This window comes from Cervus canadensis, chromosome 6 (assembly GCF_019320065.1).
Source record: "Cervus canadensis isolate Bull #8, Minnesota chromosome 6, ASM1932006v1, whole genome shotgun sequence".
In the NCBI taxonomy this organism is placed as follows: Eukaryota; Metazoa; Chordata; class Mammalia; order Artiodactyla; family Cervidae; genus Cervus; species Cervus canadensis.
Genome location: NC_057391.1, coordinates 68,228,341 through 68,254,395, shown reverse-complemented (window position 1 = coordinate 68,254,395; position 26,055 = coordinate 68,228,341). Strand labels below are relative to the sequence as shown.

Here is a 26,055-nt window from a genome sequence, read left to right as displayed (position 1 = left end):
GATAGTTTAGCCTAAGTTATATGCACCCTAGATTGTTTTGACAGCTTGGAAATCTGGTTCTATCATATGGTTTAACTAATGATGTGTTGTCTTGCTCTTTTGGATGGCATGTTTCTTTCATTCATTTCTCAATAACACAGGAGAGTTTAAATAAGCTTATGATTTTAAGAGTTTAATCAAGCCATTTAGGCATGTATTTTGGAAAGTTTAAAATGTTAAATTCTACTTAAGGTTGGACAGATAATGACTGTGGAATAAGCTGCTGAGCAAAAAGAAAAAGGATCTTTCCCCCCAGAATTTCACACAAAGATATAGTCTTTGGAATATTAAGATCTGTTTTAGAAGAATTAAAAGGAAATCAGAAATTTAAATTCTCTTTTATCTTCATGTTAAATTATTTTATAAACAAGTTTACCATCTGAGAGATGTTTTTCCTATAATTAAAATGAGTTAATTTTAAAAAATATTCCACGTGTGAAAAACAGTATTTCTGTGCAGTCAGCTTCATGAGAGCTTAACCAATGCTTAATAAATCAGATGGGAGAGAATTCAGGCACTCCAATTCTTACTAGATCTCTTCAATGGGTAAACCCCTGAAACTCTGGTTTCATTATTGGAACTAAGTTTTAAAATTAAGATGATTAGGATTCAAATTGATTTTACAGCTTAGAACCAGCCTGATTCTTATGCTTGAGAACCACCAAAACATACACATACATACACAATCTGGTACAGAAATAAATGAATACTTAGACTTACTCAAAGAATTATACTCCAAGGTTTTAACAGAACTGGTGTGCTCTTCTCTCTAGTTAACCACAAGGGAAACTGAACCTGAAATGCTGTCCTTGCTAAGTTTCTTCAAAACAGATACTATGAAGGAAGCAGTTTTGCAGAATAAAAGTGCTTTTAATAACACATTGAAATAAAATGGGATACCTTTTCAATAAAAAACAGAGTAAAGAGAAAAAAAAGACATTAACACAATGATTTCAATTTTGGTGAGGAGATAAGTAATATAGTATATTTTAAACTTACCACAAGAGCAAAGAACACCATAAAGAAAAATGATAAACTACTTGTGTAGCCAAGAAAGCCTGTAAAATAACAGTAAAATAAAAAGCAATTTATAAGGAAAGTGATCCTAACATGCAGCTAAAGCTATACATCTTGGGCATGTTTTTTATTATAGTGCTTGGTATCTGGGGCTTAGGGCTGAGAATAACAACATTCCAACTATCTGTCACAGATCGTTTATGTAGCTCTGTATGGCAGAATTGGAACTGGCTTACCACTAATGGTACACTGTAAGGAAAGGCTGCTCTTTAATGTTCTGCTGTAAAGATTTTATTTTAGTGGGGCAGACAAAATACTACTGCAAACCAAGTAATAGGTTAACTAGGCAGGGCTGAAGGCTGAACAACCTGAAATAAATCCAAGTTCAAAATTATTCACAATCACCTTCTGATAAAACTGTGCAACTGTGAAATTTAAAAGCCCCTTAACATTATTTTTTTTCTCTTTTCTTACAAACAAATAACATCCTCTTCTATAAAGACTTACCTATTTTAGGAAGAAGTGCAAGAGGGAACACAATGCCAACACAAATGATTAGTAGTAGTGTGTCTCCATCAAGATACCAAGACCTATAAGGGAAAAGTTCTACTTTAGGTACAGAGCTACTAAAACCACCTTGACATATTTTATAATAAAATAATATATTGAATATATCATAAATAATTTAATATGATAACAAGTTTGAGGGAAAATAAAGGTTCACTAAAATGGAAAGGAACTATATTTATAGCCATTATATCTGCATGGTAGAATGATGGATAATTTTTCTTCTTATTCAGTGATTTTACATATTTTTAAATTTTTCAGGAAAGGGCATGAATTACTAGGAGAAAACATATTACATTTTTCATATAAAGGTAATAGAATACTGAGTGAGAAAAGGTAGGTAAATGTGTGATGGTGTATTTGATTATTTAAAAAAATGGATGCACAGTTGTAAAAAAGTCAGAAAGATATACTTAAAATACCAAAAGCAGATATTTCTATGTATCAGCACTGAGAAATCTTTATTTTGTGTATTGGTGGCATATACATGGTTTTAAAGTTTCAATATAAAAATACATGTGTTGAAGTTTTTAAAAATCAGACTTAATTCCCTAAGAATTTAATAGTAAAGACTTTGCTTTGGTATATAAAAATTAAGCAATTCATAAAAGAAGTACAACTAGTAAATATACATGAAGAAAAATCCAATCTCTGATGCTAATTAAAGAAATAAGTAATAAGGCTATTGAGAGTGAGTAAAAATATTTAAAAATTAATATTCAAGGATGTGAATAATTGGTCCTTCACACCTTGTTAGTGATCTTGTCAATTAGCACTATCTTTTGGAAAAATACTGATAATGTATGGTAATCTACTCTGAAAGAATAACCTAAGCTATAAAGAATTCTATGTGCATGAAGCTGTGAGTATAACATTATTATAATATTAAAAATTTGAGGGAAAATCTTATATAACCAACAATAGAAAATGTTTGTCAAAAATAGCATACTCAATGGAATGTTAAACAATTTTTATTTTTTTTAAAAAGACAGTTTACTAAAACAGAAAATACTAATGATAAAAATACAAAATAATGATTATTAACTATGTTTTAAAAATGTTTTGGGGGAAAAGTTCAAAGGAAATAAAATGATAGCAGGGATTAGGTAAGAGATGGTATTATGTATAATTTTTATTTGCTTTGTCTTCTAAATTTTCTGTAAAGAAGCTATCATTTTCACTCTGAAATATATGCATGTGTACATGCAAAATGGTAACAAAGTAAAATTCATGCTAATATGAGAGCTGGGAGCATCAAAGGTATAAGGTATTACTTTTTCAAGTCCTTTGTTAGATGTTCTCTGAATTTCTAGTTGACTATAGTGTATCCTTTCACTACCAGATAGTCAAAGTCTCCCACTGCCATGTTAAATTAAGAAAATGGACAAATTCCTAGAAACATACAGTGTACCAAGACTGAATCATAAAGAACTAAAAAATATAAACAGACCAATAATGAGTAAGGTCACTGCACCAGTAATAAAAAAACCTACTAAAAAAGAAAAGCCCAGGACCAGATGGTTTCACTGGCAAATTCCACCAAACATTTCAAGAAAAACTAATGCCAGTGCTTCTCAAACTCTTCCCAAAAATTGGACAGGAAAGAACAGTTCCAAACTCATTTTATAAGGTCAGCATGCCCTACTATGAAAGCCACAAAAGAACATTACAGAAAACAAAACTTACAGAATATCCCTGGTGAATATACTATAAAAATTCTCAACAAAATATTAGTAAACCAAATCCAATAGCACATTAAAAGCATCATATATTATGATCAACTGGGATTTATCCATAGGATGCAAGGATGGATCAACATACGAAACTCAGTCAACATGATATAGCACATTAACAGAATGAAAAATAAAAAACACATGGTCAAATATGTTAAGACATATAATAAAAATGTTAAAAAATATGTTTTATAAAAATATGTTAAAAACATATGATTAAAAAAATAGATGCCAAAAAAGCATGTGACAAAACACAACATTCATTTATGATTAAAAAAAAAAAAACTTCAACAAATTTAGTACAGAGGGAACAAATCTCCCATCCAAGTACTAACCAGGCCCGACCCTGCTTAGCTTCCGAGATCAGACGAGATCGGGCGCGTTCAGGGTGGTGTGGCCGTAGACGAGGGAACAAATCTCAACATAAGAGCCGTGTATAACAAGCTCACAGCTAATATCATACTCAACAGTGAAAGGCTTAAAGTTTTTCCTTTAAGGTCAAGAATGAGACCAGGATGCCTACCCTCACCATTCTTATTCAACATAGTACTGGAAGTCCTAGCTAAAACAATAAGGCAAAATAAAGAACTAAGTGGCATCCAAATTGAATAAGAACTAAATCTTTCTTTATTTGCAGATATGATCTTATATATAGTAAATTCTAAAGACTTCAACCAAAAAAACTGTTAGAGCTAATCAAAAAATATTATAAAGCTGAATGATACATGAACAACACACAGAAATCAGTTGTATTTTTATAAACTAACAAGTACTGAAAAAGAAATAAAACAATCAGTTGAGTAGTTCAGTCATGTCCGACTCTTTGTGATCCCATGGACTGCAGCATGCCAGGCTTCCCTGCCCATCACCAACTCCCGGAGTTTACTCAAACTCATGTCCATCGAGTTGGTGATGCCATCCAACCATCTCATCCTCTGTTTCCCCTTCTCTTCCTACCTTCAATCCTTCCCAGCATCAGGGTCCTTTCCAAGGAGTCAGTTCTTCGCATCAGGTGGCCAGAGTACTGGAGTTTCAGCTTCAGCATCAATCCTTCCAATGAATATTCAGGACTGATTTCCTTTAGGATTGACTGGTTTGATCTCCTTGCAGTCCAAGGGACTCTCAAGAGTCTTCTCCAACACCACAGTTCAAAAATTTCAATTCTTCAGCACTCAGCTTTCTTTATAGTCCAACTCTCACATTCATACATGACTACTGGAAAAACCATAGCCTTGACTCAACAGACCTTTGTTGGCAAAGGAATGTCTCTGCTTTTTAATATGCTGTCTAGCTTGGTCATAACTTTTCTTCCAAGGAGCAAGCGTCTTTTAATTTCATGGCTGCAGTCACCATTTGCAGTGATTTTGGAGCCCAAGAAAATAAAGTCTCTCGCTGTTTCCATTGTTTCCACATCTATTTGCCATGAAGTGATGGGACTGGATGCCATGATCTTAGCTTTCTGAATGTTGAGTTTTAAGCCAACGTTTTCACTCTCCTCTTTCGCTTTCATCAAGAGCCTCTTTAGTGCTTCTTCGCTTTCTGCCATAAGGGTGTTGTCATCTGCATGTCTGAGGTTACTGATATTTCTCCCAGCAATCTTGATTCCAGCTTGTGCTTCATCCAGCCCGGCATTTTGCATAATGTACTCTGCATAGATGTTAAATAAGCAGGGTGACAATATACAGCCTTGATGTACTCCTTTCCCAATTTGGAACCAGTCTGTTGTTCCATGTCCAGTTCTAACTGTTGCTTTTTGGTTTCCATACAAATTTCTCAGGAGGCAGGTCAGGTGGTCTGGTATTCCCATCTCTTTCAGAATTTTCCACAGTTTGTTGTGATCCACATGGTCAAAGGCTTTGGCATAGTCAATAAAGCAGAAATAGATGTTTTTCTGGTACTCTCTTGCTTTTTCGATGATCCAGCAAATGTTGGCAATTTGATCTCTGGTTCCTCTGCCTTTTCTAAATCTAGCTTGAACATCTGGAAGTTCATGGTTCTTTGTATTGTTGAAGCCTGGCTTGGAGAATTTTGAGCATTACTTTGCAAGCGAGTGAGATAAGTGCAATTGTGTGGTAGTTTGAACATTCTCTGAGATTGCCTTTCTTTGGGATTGAAATGAAAACTGACCTTTTCCAGTCCTGGGCCACTGCTGAGTTTCCCAAATTTACTGGCATATTGAGTGCAGCACTTTCACAGTATCATCGTCCAGGATTTGAAGTAGTTCAACTGGAATTCCATCACCTCCACTAGCTTTGTTCGTAGTGATGCTTTCTAAGGCCCACATGACTTCGGACTCCAGGATGTCTGGTTCTAGGTGAGTGATCACACCATCATGGTTATCTGGGTCATCAAGATCTTTTTTGTATAGTTCTTCTGTGTATTCTTGCCACCTCTTCTTAATATCTTCTGCTTCTGTTAGGTCCATACCATTTACGTCCTTTATTATGCCCATCTTTGTATGAAATGTTCCCTTGGTATGTCTAATTTTCTTGAAGAGATCTCTAGTCTTTCTCATTCTGTTATTTTCCTCTATTTCTTTGCATTGATCACTGAGGAAGGCTTTCTTATCTGTCCTTGCTATTCTTTGGAACTCTGCATTCAAATGGGTATATCTTTCCTTTTTTCCTTTGCTTTTAGCTTCTCTTCTTTTCCTCAGCTAGTTGTAAGGCCTCCTCAGATAGCCATTTTACCTTTTTGCATTTCTTTTTCTTGGGGATGGTCTTGATCACTGCCTCCTGCACAATGTCACGAACCTCCGTCCATAGTTCTTTAGGTACTCTATCTATCAGATCTAATCCCTTGAATCTATTTGTCACTTCCACTGTATAATTGTAAGGGATTTGATTTAGGTCATACCTGAATGGTCTGGTGGTTTTCCCTATTTTCTTCAATTTAAGCCTGAATTTGGCAATAAGGAGTTCATGATCTCAGCCACAGTCAGCTCCTGGTCTGTATCCCACTCACAATAGCATGAAAGCAATAAAATACTTATAAATATTTAACCAAAGAAGTGAAAGACAGTCAAACTTAAATGAAAGAAATTGAAGACACAAACAACAAGAAAGATAACCTGTCTGTGTTAATGGATTAGAATAATCAACATTGTTAAAATGTCCAAACTATCCAAAGCTATCTATAGTCAATGCAATCCCTATCAAGTCCCAATGACAGTTTTTTCTCAAAATAGAACAAAAATTCTAAAATTTGTATGGAACTACAAAAGGCTCCAAATAGCCAAAGCAATCCTGAGAAAGAAAACAAAGTTGACTTCAAAGTATACTGCAAAGCTTTAGTAATCAAAACAGTATAGTACTGGCATAAAAAAAGACACATGGTTCAAAACAGCAGACTATAGAGTCTAGGCACACTCTCCCACCCCATATACTGTCAACTAATATTTGAGAAAGGACTCAGGAATATTTAGTGGGAGTCTTTTCAAAAAATTATACTGAGGAAACTGGATAGCCATATACAGAAAAATGAAATCTATCTTACACCACTCACAAAAATTAACTTGAAATAAAAAATGTACAACCTGAAACTATAAAATTTATAGAGAAAACATAAAGAAAAAGCTTCTTAACATTGGTCTTGGCAACAATTTTTTTTTAATATGACACCAAAAGCACAAACAACAAAAGCAAACATAAATGGAACTATATCAAAATGAAAAGTTTTGCACAATATAAGAAACAATTACCAGAATAATAAGGCAGTCTACAGAATGAGAGAAAATATTTCCAAATCATATATCTGATAAAGGGCTAATATTCAAAATATATAGAGAACTCTTATAATTCAACAGCAAAAATATCAAACAAATCCAATTTTAAAATGGGCAAAGTAAATAAATAGATATTTTTTCCCAAAGGTGATATATGAATGGTTAACAGGTACATGAAAAGACAGTAATCAGGGAAATACAAATCAAAATCACAAGGAAATATCACCTCACACCTATTATCAAAAAGACAAGAGACAACAAGTATTGGCAGGGATGTGGAGAAAAAGAAAGATTTGTGCACTTTTGGAGGGAATGAGAATTGGTTCAGCCACTATGGAAAATAGTAAGTTAGTTCCTCAAAAAATTAAAAGCAGAACTACCACATGATTGATCCAACAATCCCATATCTGGGCATATATTTAAATAAAATGAAAACAGGATATCAAAAAGATATCTGCACTCCCATGTTTATAGGCTATTATTCACAGTAGCCAAGACATGGAAACAACCTAAGTGTCTGTTAATGGATGAAGGGATAAAGAAAATGTGGTAAAACACACACAAACACACACTGGAATATTATTCAGCCATGAGAAAGGTATTTTGCCATTTGTGACAACACTGATGGACACTGAGGACATTATGCTAAGAGAGATAAGTCAGACAGAAAAAGACAAATACTGTATATCATGTATATGTGGAATTTAAGAAACAGTAGAATGGTGGTTAGCAGGGGCTGGTAGGTAAGGGAATGGAGGAGATGTTGGTCAAATGGTACAAATTTGCAGTTAGAGGATGAATAAGTTCTGGGAATCTAATGCAAAGCAATGTGATTATAGTTAACAGAATTATTTTATATACTTGGAAGTTGCTAAGAGACAGAATCTTAAATATTCTCACCACAAAAAAGAAATGATAATTATGTGAGGTAATGGAGGTATCAGCTAAACACTACAGTGGTAATCATACCACAATATATGTGTATCAAATTTACACATTGGATACCTTAAACTTACACAATATATAGTTGATAATGCTATATGTTAACCCCAGTGACTCAGCAGTAAAGACTCTGCCTGCAATGCAGGAGACATGGGTTCAATCCCTGGGTCAGGAAGACCCCCTGGAGGAGGGAAGCGCCACCCACTCCAGTATTCTTGTCAAGAGAATCCCCATGGACCGAGGGGCCTGGCAGGCTGTGGTCCATGGGGTCACAAAGGGTCGGCCATGACTGAAGCAACTAAGCACCAACATAAGCATCAATATCTCAATTTTTAAAAAAAAGAAAGAAAAGGTTTTCCTTTAAATCAGCTTCAACCCATGGGTTCTAACACAAACATTATGATTCACTGTGTCTCTTTAGTTTATGAAGAAGTCCTCTTTAGTGTATCTTGAAAAGGTACTGTTGGGTGCTGACAACTTCCTCTTTAACAGGACAAGAGAAGGAGCAGCAGCTGAAGAAACACCATGATCATAGCTTGTGCTTCTCCACCCTAACTCATGTCTTTAGGAAATGCACATGCCAGACACTAAATCCTGCACACAAGTATTTCTAGCTAGTGGGCCTGAAGCTGTGCTCTCTACATCTGCACATGCCCCTCAAGTCCTGGTATGCAGGAGGTTCTAAGAGAGCATGGAGATTACAAATACAACATGACTCTTCCTGGCATATTCGTCTTCTACTCACTCTTGAATACGCATGAAAATGAGAACTTCAAAATATCCCTCACCGAGGAACACCTGGCAACTAAATTTCTAAAGCTGGCAAAAAGCCCAGGGCTCCATGCCTGAAATCTCTTTCCTTCTGTGACCCAAAACAGACTCAGACAGTTGCAGCGCCAGGAGAAAAAAAGGCCCAGAGGCACACCAAAGAAGACTCCATCTGTTAGTTCTGCTGTCCCTCCTGTCACGAAGCAAGAGTTGGGCAAAGGGAGCACATTAATCTTATGGACCAAAGATTCTTTTCTCCTGCGTTAAGAATCTTAGGAACACTTTGAAATCCTGAACTCTGTAACATTTACTATTATGTATTATACTTTATAACTTTACATTATTTCAGATCACCATTCACTCATGTCCATGGAAGTCACACGACTGCCCAAAGCTTTGGGTTTGAAGATAAAAGTTCACCTCCTCCCAGTGGTAACTCGGAATCTTGGAGTTATGGAATGTTAGAGCTAGAAGGGACCTCAGATATCATCTGGTTCATTGTATATGTCTACAAAATCAGCAAAAGGACAATGATGATCTTAGTAACAGAAGCAATGGAAATACTCTCTGTTCTTGAATAGTCACTGAATTTATGGCCTCATTTTTCTCAAGACTGTGATTTCTTTACACTCTCCTCTTCACAAGACTACACTTTTAATCTCTGATATTAAAAAGAACTTTTTTACAAAATATTTCTCTATCCCTAGTTTTGCTACTGATTACTATTAGTCATTTCTTATCTCATATTAAGTTTATGTTAACACAGCCAATTATAAATACAATGCTTTTCTTTACCATTTGTCAACAATCAAGGCAATACAGTAATGAACAGCAAAATTAGTTCAAATTTCATGTGCATGTCACAATCAACTGAATTGTATTTGGCAATGGATATTTTCCAAGGAGCAGAAATGACTAAACTTTACAAAAGTTTAGAGCAGAAATGACTAAACTTTCCAGCTTGAGAAATACAAGCTAGTACAAAGAAATCACAGAAGCACAATTGAAAAATCAAGATTTCAGAATAATATGCTAACCTTAAAATTTTTCCTAAGTGGGGGAAGAAAAGAGTTATCTAACAGAACCCCTGTTTCCTACTGTGATCTAAATATACGTTCTATTCAAGCCAAAAGAATTAGAGTAAAAAGTTTTATACTTCCTAGAAAACTCGTGTGATCTGTGGATTTAATCCTATATGATAAAATTGTTCCAAGTATGAAATATAGAGTATAGATCCCTAGCTGTATTGCAAATGCTTTGGCATGCAGATTTTTTTCCCCAGATTTTAATGAAAACCAGATTTATTTATAAGTTGCTTTAATTTCATTCTCGAATGGAATGGAACAAGAGTATCATATGTTCTGAATTAGGATCTTACTCACATCCCATATCAATTATGTAACTCAAATGCAAGACAACTTAATTGTGTCAATCATATTCTGCTGACAAGATCATTAAATGTTAACACAGAGTTTCCAAGTTGTAACAGCCACAGATTTTTTAAAAATGTTACTCTATGAAAAATATAGATGCCTCATAAAAATTTGGTATAAGTATTATAGCTTCTGACTTCTAATAATAATTTTTGAAACTAGAATATTATAACAGTAGTTTCTTTTTGATAACATCTTTATAAAGGTTTATTTTTCACAAAGGTACATCAAATCTCACATATAACACAGAACATAAGCACAAGTGAAAATTCTTAACTGCAATTTATTGTAACTCAAAACCTAAAAGTATACCAATATTACATTGATCTCACAGAAGAAATATTGCTCTGTAACTCGACCTAGAAATAAACTGTGCTAGGTAGTCAAATCAATTACCGTAACATTTATTTCTTAATTATTTCATAGTATTAAACTTTTTTCATAGTATTAAACTTTAAAGACATGATTTATCTGCATTCTAACCAATTAATACAATTAGTCACATACTAATGCTTTTGAAAACTTTGAAATCCAAAGTAAGTGAATATATATTACATTTAAAACAAGATAAGCAATTTTAAAACATTGTAACAGATGTTGCAAACTGTTCACAGTATTTTGAAGTATATACAGTTTTAAAAATTCATTTCTGACATAAAAATAATTGATCAATTTTCTACTAATATGAATAAGATGGAAGTTACTTTTTATTTATTTCTTTAAACAAATTAGAGAAAATAAGTAAATGACAACTGATTTAAAATGAGGCTATGGTAAAAGTATCACTTTTAAAGAAAGAAGACCTAAGTTTTAATAGCAACTCTGTCACATACTACCTTAATTATTTCTAAAACTTTGTATGTATTTTTGTCCCTCTTCTTTCCGCAAAGACACATGGCATAAAAAAAGCAAATAGAAGTCACCAAATTCAGGATCAAGAAAAAGAAAGAACACAAGTGGCAACTATTAAGATTAACACAGTTAATGCAATACATTTAAATTTGACTTTGACCTTTCTGGCAGTTAGAGCACATAGGGAAAAACCACCTTTATACAGTTATTATTGCAATTTCTTTTTAAAAATTGAGTTATAACTGACATACAATATTACGGAGTTGCTTGATTTCCCACATTTACATTATACTATCAGCGTACAAAAGCATGTATATGTATATCTTATTTGGCCATCCCAACAACTTTGTTAAGAAGGCAATACAGGTACCACCATAACACCAGATAAAGAAACTTCAGGCTCAAAATTAAGTTATACGGCCAAAGAAGTTAAATTAATTTCCTGAGATTACTGAATATGAAATGAATAGAACACATGTTTCCTTACTCTTAACCTAACATTCTTCATTTTACCTCTTATTGCCTCGAGTTTCTTAGCCCTAAATTATAATGGAAATTTATGGCATAGAATTTTTTGAGTAATAGAAGTTGTCCTCACTATTTCTTACAGCAAATGTAAAAGCAAATTTTACATAGGTGTGTCATTTAGCAATTGTTTATCAAAATAAGAGCATAAAACTTAAAACTAGATAAAGCTACAGATAAAACAAGGTATCTCTAAGTATCAAATGTGACAATGAATATGGAAACTTTGTAAACTGTAAAGTACAACACAAAAGTACTTTTCATCATCCAAGGATGAAAAATCAGTAAGGACTTCTTACTTTTTTTTCAATCACATTATCTTCATAGTTCCTATTCAGATCTAAATTATATCATATTTTTCTTATAAATATGTATTTGCAGTTGTCTAAGTAGAATTCTTTCATGGAAGCCAACTTGTAAAAGCTAAAACTCAATTTTGAAAACTTGCCCTGCAATCCAGAACAAGTTGGAACAAAATATTGGAGCAAAACAACCAAATATTTAAATAGAAAGGTCTGATGGGTTTTGGTGTTGTGATTTAGAAATTATATGAATTAATCTGATGACAATTAAAAGGATTCATTTAGCCCTTTCAAGTTTGTTTTTCTCAAAATTTCATGTTATATATAGTAAGAGGAAAAGTATAATTAATTTGGAGTTTTTTCCTCATAAAAAAAGATGAGTTAATAGTCTTTAGAACCCAGTGTTTTTATAAAAAAAAAAAAGAAAGGAGAAGGGCAGTATAACATGATTTAGTATTATATATAATATTGTTAAAAACAGGAAATGAAACAATTTTTTTCCCAATAATGCTTTATAACAGGATTTTACTCAAGTATGCTGTAACTTTATCACTCTGATTTCTCTTTATCACTGTGGTTTGCTGAAAAGTGACAGCAGGATTATCTGCTCCCCTACTTTAAGACCTTTAACGTCAGTGCTTTCAGCTTCCCCACTCTTCCAGGCAATCTTTCATATCTAGAAATTTCTCCTCTACTCTTCTCGAAGAGCTGGCTCATTCTTGTCCTGCTCTTTCATGCCCCCATGGAAAGCAAGGATTGACATTGGCCTGTCAGAGAGTTCCCAGACCAGTGTTCTGCACATAATGGGATACCACCAGCGGTCTGCAGGATTTCCTCCTCTATGACTACTGTCTCTGCATAACTTTGTAAGGGTCTTGAGGGCAGGAACTACATTTATCTTGTTTCCCACAAGGGCTTAATAGATATTTATTGAATTAATAGATAAATGAATACAATGTGAAATACTTTTTCTTACCCACTGTAGTCTCCAGATAAAAATTCTGAAATAGTAGCAGGAAGTTCTGTTTTAATGATTAAAAGATAAGATGACATAGCTGCAGACAGAATAAAAAGAGTTCCTATTAGAATCCTATAACTTTTAACCATTTACAGAACAATCTTATTTAGAAACACGGATACCGATTTGGGCTATGACGGCATGTGGAAGGTTAATTCATACTGCACTGTCCTCAAAGAAGGATACATACCAGGAATAGAGATAAATAAAGATAAATAATTAATATTCTTTGTAGAGAAGAATAATTGGTAAGCTCATTAGGTATCTTTTGTTTACATTTCAAGTTCAAGGCAAAAGATTTAGGTAAGAGAAAGGGTCTTGATTACAACCCACTTAGAAACAAAATTTTGCTTGTGTGTGTGCATGCGTATGTGAGTGCTCAGTCATATCTGACTCTGTGACCCCATGGACTGTAGCCCACCGAGCTCCTCTGTCTATGGAAACTTCCCAGGCAAGAATACTGGAATGGGTTGTTATTTCCTAGTCCAGGGGATCTTCCCATGAAGCTAGGAAAAAACTCTTAATGCTATCTCCCAGTACAAGGCATTAGAGACTAGTTTAGCAACAATTAATATAGAAATAGAGATAAATAAGTATAGCTAATAAATCTAATTATTTGTTCTTGCTTATTAGAGACAGACCTCCCCCTAGTAGTCTCACTTCTTCTCTTTCTCTTCTACGGTCTTTCCATGCACACTTTGGACTCATGCTATTATAAAACAATAGCAAAATGTAAATTGAGTTACATTTTAAATTGCTCTCCAAAACAGATTAGAAAAGATTCAATTTAAATTATTAAGCACATTAAAGGGACAAAACTTACAATTATTATTCTGTTTTATTAACAGGGCTCCTTTGTATTATGTAAACAAAACCCAAAGTTAGCAATATTTCTCACATTCTATCAGACAGGATCCAAGAAATAACCATCTTTTACAGCATTTTAATAATGATCCTATTTCTGGTGTAGCTATAAAAAAAAAAAACCTCACATCTTATAAACTTTCCATCCCACACTGGGAAATGTTTTCATATGGTTACAGAATAGAGAATTCATTTATATGTAAATACTTGAGCTTAAACTTAAATGCTTAAGTAACGTACAGAAACCCAGATGATTTGGAGTCAGTTTAACAGAGTAATAATCTCTGTTTCCCCTAGAGATTAAGTATATATTTAAAAAGAGCCAACAAGAATATGTCCATGAAGAATAGAGAGCACTCTGTGTGCATGTTAATTTTATTACTTATTTATATTTCAGGAAACATTTCACTTTCTCCTTGGACCTACAAAAACCAAGAACATAAATGAATGCCAAGTCTGAATGGCAAAAATCTGAGGAAAAACTGATTGAAAAGCTCAAAGAGGTTAAAAAAAGGAATGTATATTTTTCAACCAACAAATTTAAAAGTAGCTGAGCTTCACAATTATTACAGTGCTGCATGACTGCTCAACCCTGGGGGGGAAGAGGTTATATACTAGTTTGTGTATAAGTTTATATGAAGATAGGCAATACTTACACATACAAACACATACACTCTCATTTTTTAAAAAAATAAAACAACATGTACCTATGGCTAAGTAAAATTTAGAACAGTTAATGGCCACTTCCCTTCAGTGAAAATACACATATTCATACGTTCCAGTTTATGACTTTTTTTTTCCCAGCAGAAGTACAGCTGTTGAAATAAAGCCTTTTAGTCAGCAGAAGTACAGTACATTTCTTCAAATGCTTTGTTAGTTACGGGACATCACAATTAATTGTATGTGGAAAGATATTCTAAGTCATTCATATTCTCATATGGAAAAATGCTACCAGTTTGGTACAGAACAGAAGGAAGGTTTAGATTAACCTTCTCTAGTCAAGAATTTGGGGGTCTTTGTTTGCAATACTTTATCTATTCCAAAGAATCATACACATATGGTGTGATGATGAAAATCATGAGCTGAATTTTCTGAAACTGGCCTAGGGCTACTTAAATATATCTTGCAAGAAAAAAAAAGACAAAAGTACCTTTTAAACAAGGAATGCAGACTTCCTACACAATGTAATTTATTATCTGTCCATCAGTCTTTCTTGCTTGGATTAATCCAATACCACATGCTTTACTAAGGTTTCAGACATTCATCTCTTTCAGCAATTTTCTATTATTTCTTTTAGATCTTTAGTTGTAAAAAGCTTCAATGAATATGAGATCCTATTTCTTCCTAATATACAATCTGTCATTCTTCCCAGAATTTCTATTAGCCCCTGGCTAATCATTTGATCACGTTTATCCTCTGTTGTAGCCTTAACTCTTTGGTTTTCAAATGGGAGTCCTATTTCATTAGATTCCAGTCTAGAGAATCATGTATATTTCAAGAAATATGAACTCATCAAACATATGCCTCTCTCTCAAAAAGAGTCTCAGTATACAAGATATAAACATAACAAAACATGTAAAATATTGCTCCTTTCTTAGAGAATGCTGGTGTTTGTTTTAAGAGCTACAAAACCACAGAGCTCATGTGGGGGAAAAACTGATGAAACAAAGAAAGATGCCACTCTTTTCACTGTATAGATTATTTCTTCCTAACCACAAGTAAACTTGCATGCAAGGACTGGCACCTTAACATATGATAAATATACATTAAGTTAGGAATACATCTTAATTAGATTTACATAAAAAGAATAATCAGCTCAGTAAAATAAAGTGGAAAAGCTTCAAAAATATAAAATCAATAGGAATGCTTATGTATCCATTGTTTTTTCCAGTGGCTTCTCTGATAGCTCAGTTGGTAAAGAATCCGCCTGCATCGCAGGAAGGTTCACTAACTCCAAAAGTTGCCTGCCACACCTTTCATCTCATGTGTTCTATTAATAGCATAAGGAAGTGTTTAAGGACTTATCTTACAGACAGGTCATAAGCAAGGATTGTAAATGATTTTTGCTGACATCGATACACAGTATGGACTCCTAATAGGACACACACCATGTTGTCCTCTAAATAACAGCTGCAGCAGGGTCATCCACAATAGCCATGGTTATAGTTAAGTGGTTATGGCATCCATACCGCCAAAGCCAGAATTAGGGCTAGAAGACATACCTTAGTGACAGGTATTCAGCCATTATAAATCATGTAGTTTCACCACATTAACTAAATAGCTATTCCTTTCTCCCTCATTTTAAACCTATCTAATAGAACTCATTTAATAGAAACTGCCCTTGGAAGGAAATAAAAACTCTGTCAACTTAATCAAAACACAGGAGTTGAAAGTATTTTATACAAACCATGAGGAGAAGCAACTGTACATTAAGAAAAGACTAAAATAGGGTAAAATTTGATTAGGCAACAGCAAGTGGTAAGGTATTAATATTGGTTGATCTAATCATAAAGAGAAACACATGAGTTGGGAGCATGGAGGCTGGGGGGAGAGATGTCAAAAACACAAAAAGGGAAAGTGCTCTCGAAGAGGAGAGTTACAAGAAGAGCGAACACTGGGGCGGGGGCTTAGGATGCCTATTCCAAGTGATTTACAGGTTACTTTCTTCTTTAAATTTATTTGTTCACCACAAACCCGTGAGGCAGATATTCTTTATTTCACAGATGAGGAAATGGAGACTCGGAGAGTTAACTTACCCAAGATAGTGATGGTGGAAACAGCCCATCTGGCTTGAGAAATCTACTCTATTAACTGTTACGCTATGAGAAAGTGCAGAGAAGCAAAGTGAAGAAGAAATCCACCACAGCAAAGAAAAATAAGAAAGGTTTACCAAAAGGACCACTCCCCAGAATTATTCTTTTTCATCACCATTTAAACAATAAATTGTTTCTGAATGCTGCGTTTCACAGTTGTGTTCAAAGAAAACAAAGAATTTCTATAACACAGAACCTAAGTTAGAAGCGCTAAAAACACTTAAAATGTTCGTTTCGCTTTGACCTGTATTTTCATTTCAGTTTTATAGCTGGTTTGGTAAAGTGATTAGTCAACATGCCTCAGACAAGCTAAAGAATCTCATGATAGGACTCTACTGGATTTACCACAATGATTCTATTTTATCTACAGCTATCATTGTAGCTCAGAAGAGAAAGTTTCCTATTCTCACATATCTGAGATATTAACACTACCCTGAAATTGAAAAAATAAAAAATAAAAATCAGTCCCTCTTCCCACAAACCCTGTTCTCTCATAGGCTACTTTCCCCAGCACTCCTCAAAAAAAAAAAAACAAAAGAAAGAAGACAAATTGGAGTCTGGAGATTTCAATTGGAGTTTGGACCCAAGAAACCATTAGTTTACAAAAATAATTATCCTTTTTGTTAAACATTTAAAATACACATATGACGGTTAGATTGCACAGCTCTATTTTTAAGACAGAATTAGGTTTTTCAGCACTTGGAAAAAGTTCAGCAGCTTCTTCAAGGATTAGTCAGCCAGTTCTACACAGATGAACTGCGGGAGGAAATAACAAGTTTGCCTTTCCTTCTAAAAGAGATTCAGTTTTACTTCAAACATGTTTTCAGTCATGGATAGCAACTGGCTTATTCTATTCAACGTGTCTTATTAACCTGGCGTTCCTACTAAATGTCCAAATGCCACTGAAAGGCTATCCCTGCTCAACACGGGACACAACAGAATCTCTTTTTTAAAAAGGATTTAAAAAAAAATTTTGAAAACAAGGTCATTTCCCTACTTAGTGTACAAATGGAAATCAAAAATATATGGAGGAACTTTTCCCTTCCATAACCCTAGGAAAATATACATCTTTGTTTTACCATCTATCAAGATCTTAAACTTGAATAAAAACTGACCAGAATATTTACTCTCCTGAAAACCTTATAATTAAACCTCAACAAAACTTTTTATTAAGAAATACATTATTTTCAAAAACATTTTTAAAGTGACATGTAACCAGTAAATTTTGTCAGGAAGGACTTTTGAGAAAGATTCCCCCTCCAAATTTCCTCTATTTCTCCTCTAAGACAGCTTTCCAGAATTTCTGGACAATACTATTCAGGCCTCAAAAAAGACTACGGATGAGCTGACCAGCAGATGGCATTGTAACAGCACGCCCAATCCGTTTCCCAGGTGATAGTACAAACTAGTACTTCTGAGGCTTCCCTGTCTTACCAAAACAAAATAGCAACAAGTTTTTTTTTTTTTCAGGAATAAAGTAAAGCCAAATAGTTTCTAATTTAATATTACATCACAATTTTGAAAAATACTGAGAATTTGGCGTTTTTATAATTCTCAACTAAGAATGATCTTATTTATACCTTTCTGGTCATGCGACTTAGAAACTGTGCCCCTTGACCATATAAAAGGGCTCTGAGTTTCTCTTAAAGTTTAGATTCCCAAACCGAGGTGTTAATCAAGGCTGCCAGAGTAGATCTGTGCGTTCTCTGTCAGTCTGCAAAATCTGGGTCATTATGGCAATTTCAGGAGGTTTCAGTAAATCTACTAATATTTAGGGTTCTCCTTTCACAATATGCAGCAGTGATTCAATTTTTATTCTCTTTTAAAGAACTAAGGAAAGAATATGCTATCAACAGTGGTCCTTCATATTTCAGAAAAGCAAAATAAGAATTTAACATACTCCTAGGAGCCACTCTCCTTGCGTTTTGAGTTGGGCAAGAGACGAGATCAGAAACACCAATTACCTTCACTTTTACCACATACTCATCAGAGTTAATAGGACTTTCTCTTAGCTTAAGTAAAGATGATTTGAGTTTCCTGCTTGATTTCTAGGATATTTTAGCTAACTGAGTGGTCTATCACAAACCTAATGCAAATGCAAACACATATGGAACTAACTACTTACCTTGGTTTTTGGGAAAGGACTCTCATAATCCAACAAAATTAGAGGAACTATATGGAAACCTGTACTTATTTTCTATTACAGTTCTTAATCCTTTTGCTTATAGTCCACTAAATTCAAGCCCTCAGCCAGAGTTCTCTTCCCTGTAACAGCATTAAATATTAAAACTTCCAGATGCTTCTTTTCTGACTTTGTGTATAAGCGATGACTCTCGGCAAATGTCCCTCTGGTGCCTGAGGCACTAGGCAGCTGGGGGCTCTCTCTGGCTCTGGTCTGTTTTGGAACCCCAATTCATCAGTGTTGGGAATCAATCAGGAATTGCTTCTAAGAAGTATTTTACCATGTGGCTTTCCATTTTCTAAAGGTAACAGTTTCCATAATCCTAAGAATAAGAGTACTAAATTTAATGAGTCACATTTTTTTTCTATCATAAAGTTCAGAGATTTTTCAAAGACAGTAGATTTTTCCAATCTATTTGTTAGACCACACTAGTTCCCTGTGACTAATACTTGGTGTGTGATTGATACTGGAGAAAAAAAGACTTTCTGTGAAGTTCTGACAGTAGATTCTTCCCTAAAGAAACCATATGCTCACTTATGCATTCTGTGTGGTCTTCTCTTCCCAGTTGATCTTCCTTTTAAAGGAGTTCGAAGCCAGGTTGCTGGCTTTTCCTTCTCTTCCTCCTCCTCTTATTCCTTACTTTCTTCCTATAATAAGTAAGACTTACTAAACACCAAGTGCTAGATACTTAAAAACCCAAATGAATGAACAAGTTACTTATAGATATGGAATACAAAGATGTGGGGGATAAACTGAGTCTTACTGAAAGATTCACAGAACAAATATTGATTAAGGAAAATTTTGCTTGATCTATGATCATCTTGCTTCTAAAGGCCCTGTTTCCTTTTCTCATAGATTAATCAGGGACATAGAATCTCAAGAAAACTGAGAAATGTTTAAATGTTACAAAGAATAAAAGAGTCAGGAAGCATTAATCTGAGATGTGATTACCTAACACAAAAGTAGATTTTAAAATACTTTATTTTCTGTTTTACATGAATAAGATCTAACTTTCCTCAATATTTTCAACCTTTTATTTTTCATATAATTCTAAACACTATGGACATTCAATTTCTTTCCATCATTTATATGGTATATAAAATTGTCTCTTTGAGGCAAAATCTCAGGTTTTTAAATAGAATTTTAAAAATTGTCTCATTCATTCAACAAATATTATTTATTGAGTTCCTCTACCAGAAACTAGGTCAAGTTAGGAAAACAAATGAAAACAAATAGTTCCTGTCCCCAAGGAGTTTTTAAAATCCTCAACATTTAATCTTTCATAGCTTTTCAACATTCACTAAATCAGAGAAGAAAAAACAAAGCCCTTTAGAAGCAGACAAAGTGAGATTTGAGTCCTGGCTTTATTAAGGGGTAAAGGTAAGCAAGTCACTTATCCCCTCTGAGCACTGATCTCATCCTCTGTAAAATGAGGATAACATCATCCACCCTGAAGTGTTGCTGTAAGTATAGAGTGTCAAGTATAGGCCTGACTTAAAGATAATCTATTATATTATTTCTCATTTCTAAACAATCACTGAAAAACTCTGACCACTTATACTAATAATGAATATCCCATCCTTCCAAAAATGCTATCTGAACTACATTATATATACAGGTAGGCATGCAAGAGATGCGAACATTTAACCTGTTCATATCATATCATATGATAACAGGTTATCATATCATAACCTGTTCATATCATCTTATAAATATCCAATGTATCTCCAATTAATAAAAAGTCAAAATCCTTTTAGAAGAAATAACATCAAATAAGTCATATGTACAACGTTAAAGAGCCTCCCAAATAAGTATGCCATTTTTTCTCAAGCATACATGGCTTAGTAACTGTGAAGTGCTTCCACAGACCCAACTTAGGTTAATCAAGAAACTACTTATTAAGGCTGGAGTCCCTAGACTTTAACCTCAGAGGCTCAGCGGCTGCCATAAAGGGTAGTTCTAAGAACTGAGACTCTCCTTTCTGAAAAAGAACAGCTCCATGAAAGTTTTTAGAGTAATAGTGGCTGACTTGTTAAAGATACCTAAGAAAAGAGCAAATCATCTTTTGAACCAAGTATAACTCTGCCATGAAACTTTCCTGCAATAAACAGGCACCTGACTTCCAACCCAGTGTTCTGCTCATAACAGCAAGCTTCCAATTCTATTCTAATAAAGGAATGGTTTATGCATGCTAAGACAAAGGAAAAACAGCTTTGAAAATATGTTTCAGTTATTACTTAGTGGGATCTCAATAAATAAAATTTTAGACAATATGAAGAAAATCACAAGGATATTATTCTAAAAATTAAATAAGCATTACCAGCATACTGAATTGGAGGAACACAAAAAATTTCTGTGACTGCTTTTAAGTGACTTTTTTAAAAAAAGTTTCTAAAACAAAGCAAGACAATCAACAAACTTAAGAGCTGAAAGAATTGATGATCTATCTGCCACCAAATGAGGGAATCCAATCCCAATCCCAATCCAATCCCAAAGAAAGGCAATGCCAAAGAATGTTCAAACTACCGCACAATTGCTTTCATCTCACACGCTAGCTAAGTAATGCTCAAAATCCTCCAAGCCAGGCTTTAACAGTAAGTGAATCATGAACTTCCAGATTTTCAAGCTGGATTTAGAAAAGGCAGAGGAACCAGAGATCAAATTGCCAACATCCGTTGGATCATTGAAAAAGCAAGCGAGTTACAGAAAATTATCTACTTTTGCTTTATTGACTATGCCAAAGCCTTTGACTGTGTGGATCACAACAAAATGTGGAAATGTCTTAAAAGAGATGGGAATACCAGACCACCTGACCTGCCTCCTGAGAAATCTATATGCAGGTCAGGAAGCAACAGTTAGAACTGGACATGGAACAACAGACTGGTTCCAAATCAGGAAAGGAGAACGTCAAGGCTGTATGTTGTCACCCTGCTTATTTAACGTATACACAGAGTATATTATGCAAAATGCCGGGCTGGATTAAGCACAAGCTAGAATCAAGATTACTGGGAGAAATATCAATAACCTCAGATATGCAGATGACCCCTCTTATGGCAGAAAGCGAAGAAGAACTAAAGAGCCTCTTGATGAAAGTGAAAGAGGAGAGTGAAAAAGTTGGCTTAAAACTTAACAGTCAGAAAACTAAGATCACGGCATCTGGACTCATCACTTCATGGCAAATAGATGCAGAAACAATGGAAACAGTGATAGACTTTATTTTGGGGGGCTCCAAAATCACTGCAAATGGTGACTGCAGCCATGAAATTAAAAGACGTTTGCTTCCTTGGAAGACAAGCTATGACCAACCTAGACAGCATATTAAAAAGTAGAGACATTACTTTACCAACAAAGGTCCATCTAGTCAAAGCTATGGCTTTTCCAATAGTCATGTATGGATGTGAAAGTTGGACTGTAAAGAAAGCTGAGTGCTGAAGAATTGATGCTTTTGAACTGTGGTGTTGGAGAAGACTCTTGAGAGTCTCTTGGACTGCAAGGGTATCCAACCAGTCAATCCTAAAGGAAATCAGTCCTGAATATTCATTGGAAGGACTGATGCTGAAGCTGAAACTCCAATACTCTGGCCACCTGATGTGAAGAACTGACTCATTGGAAAAGAGCCTGATGCTGGGAAAGACTGAAGGTGGGAGGAGAAGGGGACAACAGAGGATGAGATGGTTGGATGGCATCCCTGACGTAAAGGACGTGAGTCTGAGTAGGCTCTGGGAGTTGGTGATGGGACAGTCAAGCCTGGTGTGCTGCAGTCCATGGGGTCACAAAGAATCGGACACAACTAAGTGACTGAACTGAAATGCAGAAATTCTTTCTAGAACATTCTGACAACCAGCTCTGTTTGAATTTTTTCAGGAATACCAGAGCTTTTTCAAAGGAGTGTAGGACATCTCCATTATCACAAACCTTAGTATTTCAAATGGAACCAAACCAGCTTCACTGTAGATTTCTACCCATTAGAACCAGTTCTGCCCTTCAGAACAATACTAAATTACTCTAATGTCTTTCCATGTTTCATGTTCAGCTTTTCAAATATTTAATGCTAGTGATCAGTCTAGAAGTCCCCTTTGGTCTTCTTCTTGATAAATACAGTTAGAATATTACAAAGTACTTGCAAATAGCACATACAAATTATATTCAGCTAATATTTAATTGAAAAAAAGGTTTATCAAGTCCCAAATATTGTGCTAGGTTCCGGGAGTACAAAAAAAAATGAGACTAATACTTGACTTAGAGGAGCTGATAATAATAGTGGGGGAAGAAAGCATATACAGAGGTAACTTCGACCTAATAACAGCAAGTGCTAAAAGAGTCAGGAACAATAACAGCTGCATACCAGCTTAGAGGACAAGGAAGCGATCAGGGTGAAGGATACTGAGAATACAGCAGCAGGCATTTAACATAGTCACAAATTTAGATCGAAATTCCTGAGCTGAAAATTCTACATAAAATATAAACTGTGATTGATGGTTCTTAGTAATCATACAGAGGGGCTTCCCTGGTGGTTCAGTGGTAAAGAATTCACCTGCCAATGCAAGAGACATGGGTTCGATCTCAGGGTCAGGAAGATCCCCTGGAGAAGGAAATGGCAACTCACTCAGTACTCTTTTCTGGGAAATTCCATGGACAGAGGAGCCTGGCAGGCCACAATCCATGGGGTCACAAAAGAGTTGGACACAATTTAGTGACTAAACAACAACAATCATAGAGAGAGGAAAATAAGGGATTATTTTCATATGAGTGACATTACCAGTACACATTTAAGCATACTAGCTAAAACAAAATATTCCAAAGTAGATCTTAAAGTCATGGCATTTTCTAGATCCATTAGGGAAAAGACAGTTTACTGACTTCTAATGTGAAGAGTAAAGTAGGTGTGTTAAAAAGGAAATTATTTGGTATGACATCCAAGAAAGCATTCTTCTTCAATTATTATGTGTGTGTGTGTGTGTATATATATATGTATATTGCCCTGAAAATTCAAAGAATTAAAACATGAATGTTCAGGATTTCCAAAACAAGGGCAAATACAATTTATTGCTGGAATGCTAATTTTTTCCTTGACCAAGAAATTCATTAAAGATGGAATTTTGTTGAACTTAATTAAATGTGGAATTTTGCTGAACTTAACGTAAACTGAAATACTAATAGCTCAGATCTCTTGAGTATCAGTTAAATTTTCTTAAAGCTATCATCTTCAAATTATTTTGAACTGTCACACATAACAAATAAGATTAAAATTTCCTCTGACCATACAATCTTGTGAAAGATCCAAAGTGCATATTAACTCTGTGTATTTAACTTTACCCTAAAAACATTTATTTAGCACTCCAGTAAATGGTAAAAGGAAATTAAGACATTGTTCAGCATGATGTAACTTCTTTACAACATATACAAACATGATTCCCACAGGATTTTGGATTTAAATGTTTAATACATTTAGTCAATAACGATCAATAATTAACTTAACAGTACTTTTTGTTTCTGCAGTTCTTGATACCAGATCATTTTTTTTAATGGGAAAATAGGGAATTCCAAAAAATGTGAGAATACTTTTTATTTGTCTCAAGCTTGTTTATTTTGTACTCCACATGGTCATTTTTGATTTCATGCTTACAAAAGGAGATTGCCTTTCTACACATGACTGTTCACAGCCATGGAACATCCCTCCTTCTAAAGCAGTATACATACAGCGGGTGATCAGGACAAAAATAGAGGGGAACTACTCCAGAATCACCTGGAGAGTTTTCCCAAGCTGTACTTCATCACTACCACAACTACAGAAAGCAGTGCTTCAGAGGTGTGTCACAGACTTAATAACAAGACTGAAAGCAAGGGTTTAGCTGCAGCTGAATTTAGAAGCTATTGTCCTACAAGGGCTGCTAAAAAGGATCTTTTAAAAAAAGAAAGACTAATAGGTTAACACACAGGGCTTCTGAGATACCTATGTCTATAGAGGTTTAGGTTCCCGGCTGGACCTGTAGCAAGCAAGAAACCAAAGGAGGAAATCATTTCCACCACGTCTAGGCATAAGCGTGCACTTTCAATTGCTTACCTCCAATGTTCTGAATTATTATGGTGCTTGCCACCATCACCTATAAAAGAACAAATGTATTCAGAAGATGAAAGGGGAAATAATATAAAAGGATTGGTATTTTATTAAAATCCAATAACTATTACTTAAAAACAGATGCAGAAATTGAGGGAAGAGAAACTGAAAAGAACATATTCTGCCAGCCATTTGTAATATATAAAACTAATAATCATCACATAAAAAGCCTTTCTTTAATAGTTCCATGGTTACTATAAAGCACACTTTTGAAAGTTTCCTTGGCAGCCATTTTTAAAACAGTTAAAAGTGTTAAAAAGCTAGGGAATCAACGGTTATCAAAGTACCAAAGAATTGAAATTGAATCTATTTGGTCTCCTTTTTTTTATTCGTTTTTTTTTTTTTTTAAACTGGTTATATCACATTGCTTTGCTAGGCATACTGAGACAGCTTGAGGTGTGTTGTGCGAATGCTGTATTGTATAAAAGGAAACATAACCTTCAGAGTGTATCAGCTTGGCAAACACCAAGCCTTGAACATGGGAGCCTTGTTGCAGGGATAAATAAATTCTAGAGCAGAAAACTCTAGAGCCCACATATCTGAAAACCGAAGCATTTCAAACTCAGTAACATGCAGTGGGCTAAGTTTAAGACAATAGGAGGTAGTGAAGACTGTAATATATTGGAGAATTTCTCCTCTTTCAAAATGGGGCAGCTGTTATGCAGTTCTGGCCAGTTGCTGACATGTGAGAATGTGAATCCAATGTAGCTGGATCTTCTGATTTTTCAAGGAAAGTCAGAAACTGAATTCTTTCAAAATGTCATAACTCTTGGTTGGCAATCAGCTAAAAATAAAAAAAGATTTGAGCCAAACAAAACACGCCTGAGGACTAAGTTCAGCCTGCAGGCCTGCTAACTTGTGATCTTTGATGGGATTCCTGGGAAATACAAGACAGCACTTTATCCATTCTTGGTCATCAGATGCACTCAGAAGAAATGATTAAACATTCTGCTTCCACTTGGGCCTTTCAATCACTTAAATCTTGGTGAATCTGTACCTCCAGTGTATATCTGGAGCTGACTAGCTATCTAAGATCATTCAGTCATGCATGGACTGGGAAGAGATCACCCTTCTTCTAGGAATTCCATTTGCCTATCCTGGGAACAAACTAAGTTATCAAGACATAGAGGTCTTGAAAAGCAGGGCTAATGATAGAAA

The 26,055-nt window shown here is 34.8% G+C and overlaps 1 protein-coding gene across 3 annotated transcripts in view; it reads right to left on the bottom strand.

Annotated features, from left to right (window-relative positions):
* Positions 1–26,055, bottom strand: part of SLC38A6 (solute carrier family 38 member 6) — a 68,418-nt gene that overhangs the window by 20,952 nt on the left and 21,411 nt on the right. For all 3 annotated transcript variants that reach the window (XM_043472232.1, XM_043472233.1, XM_043472236.1), the window contains 4 exons: positions 24,844–24,883; positions 12,879–12,957; positions 1,564–1,646; positions 1,039–1,097 (listed from right to left, as the gene is read on the bottom strand). In XM_043472232.1, the coding sequence (XP_043328167.1) occupies positions 1,039–1,097; positions 1,564–1,646; positions 12,879–12,957; positions 24,844–24,883 (261 nt within the window). The remainder of the gene's footprint in view (positions 1–1,038; positions 1,098–1,563; positions 1,647–12,878; positions 12,958–24,843; positions 24,884–26,055) is intronic.